The sequence below is a fragment of the Sitophilus oryzae genome, unplaced genomic scaffold, assembly GCF_002938485.1.
Source record: "Sitophilus oryzae breed Bouriz unplaced genomic scaffold, Soryzae_2.0 scaffold_1241_pilon_pilon, whole genome shotgun sequence".
Lineage (NCBI taxonomy): Eukaryota > Metazoa > Arthropoda > Insecta > Coleoptera > Curculionidae > Sitophilus > Sitophilus oryzae.
In genome coordinates, this window is record NW_022145884.1 from 921,449 (window position 1) to 929,186 (window position 7,738).

Below are 7,738 nucleotides of genomic sequence, written 5' to 3' on the forward strand. Positions count from 1 at the left end.
ATAAGTTATTTTAATCATAACTAAGCGCATTTTTTACTTCGCTAGTTTATAAAACAATATATTTGTTTATTATGACTACCTATTGGAAGTGAATTTGTTTATGAAATTTGCAGGCGTCGTTCTTTGTTTTCGTCGGCGGCAGCGTCGTATCGCGTCGTCTAAACTTCCGAAATAGATTTGATGTCTGTAAATTATCTCATTAACCCGACATCGTCAGCCTAATGGAAAACTTGTGCTTGAATACAAATCAAGCTGAACTTGTCTGCTTTGCCGTGACGTATCCCGAAATTAGGTTTTAGACTTTTAAAAATCGGTTTTGTGTAGGGTATTATTCGAAAATTTTACCTAAATTAGATTTAGAGGAAGAGAAAAAGTCGGTAATGAGGTAAACTAATAATTGTAGTTGCACGTATGAATGTAAAGTTAGATGCAATAATTTAAACGAAGTCTTAAATAAATAAAAAGAGTTAAATAAATAAAATTATTAAGTTTAAAAACATTAAAAATTCTTCTTTAGTTTATTTTATGCTTATCTATTGCTGTGTTTTAATATTGAATCAAAATTGATAAACATTAACACATTACCAAAAATTATAGCTACTGCTTTCCCAAACTTAGTGGTATGGAGTAATTGCAGATCCTTCAGTACCATACGCAATGTAGAGCGTGTAGGACTCCACTCACACGAACTTGTGATGTAGTCATCAGATTTTTACTTGTACAAAGTTTCACAAATTCGAGCCTCATCATTGAGATCTGGGAAACTATAAAAGATAAAAGGTAGGTTAATTGGAGGCAAAGATGCGTATTTTAATGCCGAACAAAATACCTGCCGAAGATTTTTGCAAACAACCGAATATTCGCTATTTAATTTTTATTTTTTATGTCTATTTGAATAAATATAACAAAATATGATTAACTTTTTCCTCGTCTCTTTTTGTTCTACAAAATGGTGTTATAAAATTTTCAAACCGATATTTTGCCTTAGAACTGCTGTCATCAATTAATATGGCCCTGGTTTTTTACTACGAATTTTTACTACAAAACGACGTATGATGCCCTCAATGACGTATGACACCGAAAATATATTACCGATTTCCCGGTAATTTCTTATAAAAATTTCTCTATATTTCTCCTTCTCTCTGTCTCTCTAACCTTCTATCGCGTGATTTATAACTCAGGAAAAAACAACTTATGAGTTCTGATGGAAAATGCTATTAATATGAATTTTTCAAAATAAATGTTATCAATGGTTTTGGAACATTAGAAACTCTTAAAATCTTCAATAAAATAACCAGTGTCGTCTTTAAAAAAAGAATGTTCATGATGGCACTTCAAAGACGAAATATCCATTTTGAATAACACATTCTTGAATAAAAAAATAGCAAGGAGTATATGACATTTATTTTGCTATATCTATTCAAATAGAAATAGCGAATAATCTTTTTTTTTCAAAATATTCTAAAGTATTCGCAATTTTTAAACTTTTATGTGGCATTTTGATCAGCATTAAATTAACCCACAGTTTTAACCGAGATCATATTACTACTTTGAGATCGATGCAATCTCTTATTCTACTTTGAGATCGCATGGATAAGGCTCAAATTTGGAACTGTACACGAGGTAAAGATAGTCCAAGTGGCTTACTTCTACCATATTTGAGATGACACCTGCTCTCTTTTTAGATAAATAAACATTTTTACTATTATAAGAGTCCAAGAAAACTTCTCCCTTGAAAACGATCAAAGTATTAACGGTTGCATAAATTAAAAATACTTGGAAGCCAAAATTTCAAATGATCACACCCTGGATAAGGGATAGAAACGCTCATGGAAGAAGGCATTCTCTATGTTAAACAGCGTCTTGTGGGATAGTAACATATCTAAATCAAAACGTCAAATAAATAATACAATTGTTAAAAGCATTGTTTGCTATGGCAGCTAAAAGATAAGGCTGCGAGCACCATGGAAGTGATAGAAATGGATTTCTGGAGATGGGTCGTAGGTAAATCCGGAAGAGAAAGATGCAAAACAATAGAATTCGAGAAATTATGGGTCTCAATCGAACAATAGCTGATGACATAAGAACGAAACAACTAATATGGCATGGCCACGTACAAAGAATGTCAAGGGAGAGGCTTCCAAAACAGATCCTCAACTGGACACCAGCGGGACGACGAAAAAGTGGCAGACTACCTACGCAAGAACTCGAGAGAAGGAATAGACAAGGAGCTAAGCGAGAGCTCGAAGACGACCTGTGGGTAGATAGGGAACAATGGCGACTGGGTATCCAGAAGACGTCAAAACATTTTTCTAAGGAAAGTTTCATGGAAGACGACCTTGCGTAAGATCTCCATAGCAATGATTAGATCAAATGGAAACCATAATAAAGAAACATACGACACTAGCATTTTGGCGCAATATAAAGGCAGATGAAGGTGTATAATATAACCAATTTCCTTATGGCGTGATCACGCTCGAGTATGAACAATGAGGAGAAAAAGGTATTTAATAATCTACTTATGAAGTAAAACAATTTTGTTTCAACAAAATCTGGTTTAATCACAAATATAAAAACATATAAGGAACTTATTGTGTCTGTACAAATTTTCACTCCGATGCATTGCTAATGATGATGATGATAACCACCAGATCCATCTGCTTGTACTTTAGCCGAGCTAGCAACAACGGCAGCTCCTGCTGCTGCTGCATTTGATTGGGCAAGTTGAGCAGCTTCAGCTGCTTTATAGGCATAAACTTCAGTTTCGTGTAACTCTAGAAGAGCGGCTTCGAGCTGATGCAACAAAACACCCAACCTTTGTTTAGCTTCGTTCACCATTTGTTGTTGCGAAGCAGCTACAGTGCCTGCGTCAGTTGCGGCTTTCAGAGCGGTCTGTTCGCCACCTAAAGTTAGTAGTATAATCAAGATGTGTATGTGAATGTAATTTATTTAAATATCCTTTGGAGTAGTATTACACACTTAAAGACGTAAGCGTTTTTTTCGGTTAAGCAAATTTATTTTACTATTAAAAAGCCACTGAGCAGCGTGTATCCATTTGAATTGTATTTACAATATATCTTTTTTATTTTGTACATTTCTGTTCCAGTGGCGAAAGTTTCAGCCATTTTTCATTATTTATTACAAACTTACTTTGGGCTGAGGCTAAAGCTGAAGCTAGAGCTGCAGTTAATCCTTGAGCCTGCTGAGCAGCTTGCGCGATGTAACCTAAGGCATGTTGAGCTAATTCGGCTTGAGCAACTTCTGCTTGGAGCTGCGTTTGGGCATCCGACACCTGTTTTTTTAATATAGCAACGATGGCTTGTTTTCCTACGAGAGCTGCTTGAGCAGTTTGAGCGGCCTAAAATCAATTTGTTATTTAATATATTAAATAATATTTTATTTAATATATTAAAAAAATAAGAATCACTAATGACTACTTACACCTAATGCAGCACTTGCAAGAGTATTTTTGATTCCAAAAGCTGCTTGACTTCCAGCTGTGCCTTGGTTTTGGACTGCATTCTTAGCTTGTTGGGCAGAGGAGTGCGCTAAACTTGTTAATTCAGCTCCTGCGTACTGTTTTCCACCATCGTAAGACCCACCTGTTTTATAAGTAGAAGTATTAGAAGTATAACTAAGAAAAAATTCTTAATATTAAAAATGTTATTCTCTTTCAATTGGCGCATTTTAAAATATTTTAGTTGAACAAATGAATTTAACACACTATCCAACTGTAATACAAGTATTCCTACTAATTTATTAAGTTAATTTCTAAAATAAGTAAATTTACTATTTACGGATATCTAAACTAAAATTAAGAATATATTAACTAAATAATTACTTTCATATTCTCCACCATAGCCGCCTGATAGTTCTTGATAATGAGAACCCTGAGATTGGTGTTCCGAGACTACGACATCAACTGTGTTGTGTGAGATGCCGGCTGATGTTAGAACAACTAAGGACAACAAGAAATATAGTAAGAGTTTATTATCATTTATATTGTTTTATTTGGAGTAAAAATAATACCGCTGATTGAAAAAATAAGATGTGACACTTTACGGGCGAGAGCCTGTCCGAGATTTAGTTTAGCCGGTTTAGCTCTGCGCCGCTGCGCGCTGACGTTTGCAGCGCAGCGGATGAAGAATACTGTACAGTAGTTCTGCTTTCAGTCGACAGAGTCAGTTGTTGCCGGAGACAGTGTTTCTAGAACTACTAATTAATCTGTAGATTTACGGATTTTGGGTACAGTACGTTAATAATACGGATTTTTTTATCATTAAACAATTTAATATAATATTATATGATCAAACAAAGAACGGCCCCAGAGTTCGCTTAGAGAAGATCGATATTAGAATTCAGAATGAGTGGGGGGGGGTTAATCACTGCCACCTTACAGATCTATTGTATCCCCCTTTCTTGAGTTATAACTCATCATACAGTCCCAGGGCTTTGACAAAAGCCAGTATCTGGGACGGTTTTATAGAGGGTAGTACTCCATCTCCAATATCAGTCGTACCAAAGTTCATGGCACGAATGGTTGTCGTCTCGCCGCACTCAGTGATGATGTGTACTGGTGTTTCCCCATTTTCCCTACAGAATCTGCATTCGCCGTTTCTTCTTAGTTTCGATCTAGTGAGGTGTTCATTAAAGAGATAGTGTCCTGTTAAAAACCCCGTGACAATCCGAAGATTGTTCTTACTTAGATCCAGGAAAATATTTGATTTTTCTTGATCGTAAGCCCTCGGAAACTTCTTTGAGTGTCTTATACCGTTGCAAGATTCCCATTCCAGGTTGCGGATGGAGTCTTCCAAGTTCTTGAGTTGGATACCACTTGGAAAGCAGAACGGGTCTGGTCCAGTTAGTGGAGCGTTCGCTCCTTTTTTAGCAAGAACATTTGCTTTTTCATGGCCTTCTGTCCCTTGGTGAGCAGGCTCCCAGAGGAAGAGGACTTTGTTTTTTTGCCTAATTTATTCAGCTTCTCTATGCATTCTTTGACCAATTTCGAATTGATTGATACTGAGTTGATCGCTTTTAACGCTGCATGACTATCAGATAAGATGGCTATTTCTTGTTTCCGATAGTTCCTATTTAAGATAAGTTGTACGCATCTTTCGATAGCGTAGATTTCTGCCTGTAGGATGCTAGGGTAGGTGACCATTGGTTCGGAGTATTTAGTTCTCGACCCAAATACTCCGATCCCTGTTCCCGCATTGGTTTTGGAAGCATCAGTATACCAAGTTGTGGTATGGTCTTTTAACTGCTGGGCAGACGTTTCTCTCTTCCAATCCTTTTTATTGCTCAATACTACATTGAGGTGTTTCTCAAAGTTGTACGTCCTTGGCATATCATCCAATGGGAGTTGCAGGAGTGGTATTTCCTTTTTGAGGGTGTTCCAAGCCCCTGATCTGACAATCCTCCCAGTACTGATTCCGTTACTGACCATTCTAATCATGTTGCATTGGCATATCTACCAAAAGATCGATGTTACTTCATATGTAAAATATGTTGGTAAATGTCAATAATCGCCATTTCCTAACCAACTAAACGTCTTTTTTCGATCACACGGCATATTCAGTACCTATAGAAGAATTTTTATTTTTGTTGTTTATTCTATGTTTGACACGAATAAATTTTCAATACATAAACGCGGATTTTTCATCAAAAGATATTTCCTTCAAACGTATAACAGATATTATACTTCCTGTTTCACCGGAAATGTCTACAACTTCTGATTTTTAAATGACACCCTCGGTATTTTTTTACTTTATTTGATAGAAAATGCCACTCTGAATATGACATATCACATGTCAACTATTCATATTTTTGCATATGGTTTATTTGAAATTGTAACATGCACTGCATAACGACAATTTGACTCGAAATACCAAATGTGTGCTACCAAATTATTCGTAAAAAATGATTTTTCAAAATGTGCTAATGAACCACGCTCGTCCCAAATTGAATAATGATTAAAAATACGACTTGGGCATCTTTTAACCTGCCAAGACAAGACGGGAAAAACATTAGACGATCAAATATATTTTGCCAAGGTTCCTTGATTAAAAATTAGTGATTTTAACATAGCCATGCCACTCTAGATTAAAATTTAAAATACTATTTCTTAAGTGAAAATATAAAATGTTGACATATGATATGTCATTCTATTTAGAATGCCATTTTCTATCAAATAAAGTAAAAAATACTGAGTGTCATTTAAAAATCAAAAGTTGTAGTCATTTCCGGTGAAACAGGAAATGACCGAAAACAATTGAATACGTCAATCAATCCTAATTTATGTCATATACTAACATGCCAAATCTCGTTTATATGAGAAAATAAAAAAAACTATAGGGGTGAACCACTTTTGAGAATCATACGGTATAAAAGATAATAATAATAAGTCCAAGGAGTTTAAAAAAAAATGTGCTATATTTGAGGCTGTAGCTAATGTTAATTATTTAATATGCACACAGTAGACAATACCCAGACACTAATTATATTGAAATATATTTAACATTGAAATAAATGGTCCAGGGAAAAAACATGATAAGCGCCATTTTACTAATTTTTATTGTATTCTATATTTTTAGGCATATATCATAGGATTTAACAACTTATTGCACTGCAGAGTTTATAGATTTTGAAGAGACCAGTTAGACCTACTATAATATTGTAAAACCATAAAATTAAGAAATAGGCCTTTATCATGTTTTCCTCTGGACCCTTCAAATATTATGTCACTTACCAGAAATAGCAGCGATGACGAAAATTCGGAGCACCATTTTCTAAAAATAATAATATTAATTAGTATTTAAAATATATTTTTATTACACTTACAATTATCACAGAGAGCTTATAATAAACAATGTTTATAAAGAACTAGACAGAATATTATTTTTCAGCTATCGTGATTTCTATTTATACTGGCACGAAACTATTTAGAGATGGTAGGATATAATCTTCGCTGGGGTGGATGTACGTAGATTTATTAATTAATTTATGGGTATATTAAACAGTACCATTAAAAAAGGTGTGGTTATCCATGTAGAAACATACTTGCACGATACTTTCTTCCTATCGTTTGATTTACTGGAATTTTTGATTTATATAAATTCAATTCGCTAATCTTTATTTTGCAATTCGTATTAACGAAGAATAATATTATTCTTCTTCTACTGTTACCTACTTTTATTTTGTTAGGTATTTGTTAATCACATATAATAATATTTAATTATAATATTCATTTAGTTACATTAGCATTTATTTAGAAAAAAGTTAAGCAAAAATGCAAGAAACATGCCAATAAAAACCAATTTTTCATCAAACATTTTGATAGCCTCAATAGCTCAATAGCTTTTTTTTTGTTGAAGATACTTGCTTTTAAAGAAAACTGTAACAATTGATAATAATTTTACTATTAAAAACACGCCTTTGTTTTTAGAACTTACAAATCGAAGATGTTTCTTAATTTAAATAAGAACCATCTTCGGATTGTCACGGGGGTTTTAACAGGACACTGTCTCCTCAACGAAAACCTGAGTAGATTGAAGCTAGGAAATAACAGCGAATGCAGATGCTCTGGGGAAAATGGGGAAACACCAGAACACCACATTACTGAGTGCGTCGAGATGCCAACCATTAGTGTCACGAACTTTGGTCCGACTGATATCGCCAGATGGAGAACTAACCTCTGTAAAACTGTCTCAAATACTGGCTTTTGTCAAAGCCTTAAAAC

General features: G+C 34.4%; 1 protein-coding gene across 1 annotated transcript; it reads right to left on the reverse strand.

The window, feature by feature from the left end:
* Positions 1-2,625: 2,625 nt before the first annotated feature.
* Positions 2,626-6,785, reverse strand: LOC115874184. Its single transcript, XM_030889285.1, has 5 exons — positions 6,749-6,785; positions 3,842-3,958; positions 3,442-3,602; positions 3,151-3,358; positions 2,626-2,903 (listed from the first exon to the last, which is right to left on the reverse strand). Exons 1-5 carry the CDS (start codon positions 6,783-6,785, stop codon positions 2,626-2,628), a joined length of 801 nt encoding a protein of 266 aa, XP_030745145.1.
* Positions 6,786-7,738: the final 953 nt, after the last annotated feature.

Excerpts from the sequence above, each read along its gene's own strand:
- LOC115874184 (XM_030889285.1), bottom strand. The coding sequence starts at position 6,785 with ATGGTGCTCCGAATTTTCGTCATCGCTGCTATTTCTG. Across the intron at positions 3,959-6,748 it reads CGTCATCGCTGCTATTTCTG|TTGTTCTAACATCAGCCGGC; the intron begins GTAAGTGACATA and ends TGTTGTCCTTAG. Across the intron at positions 3,359-3,441 it reads TTGCAAGTGCTGCATTAGGT|GCCGCTCAAACTGCTCAAGC; the intron begins GTAAGTAGTCAT and ends AATTGATTTTAG.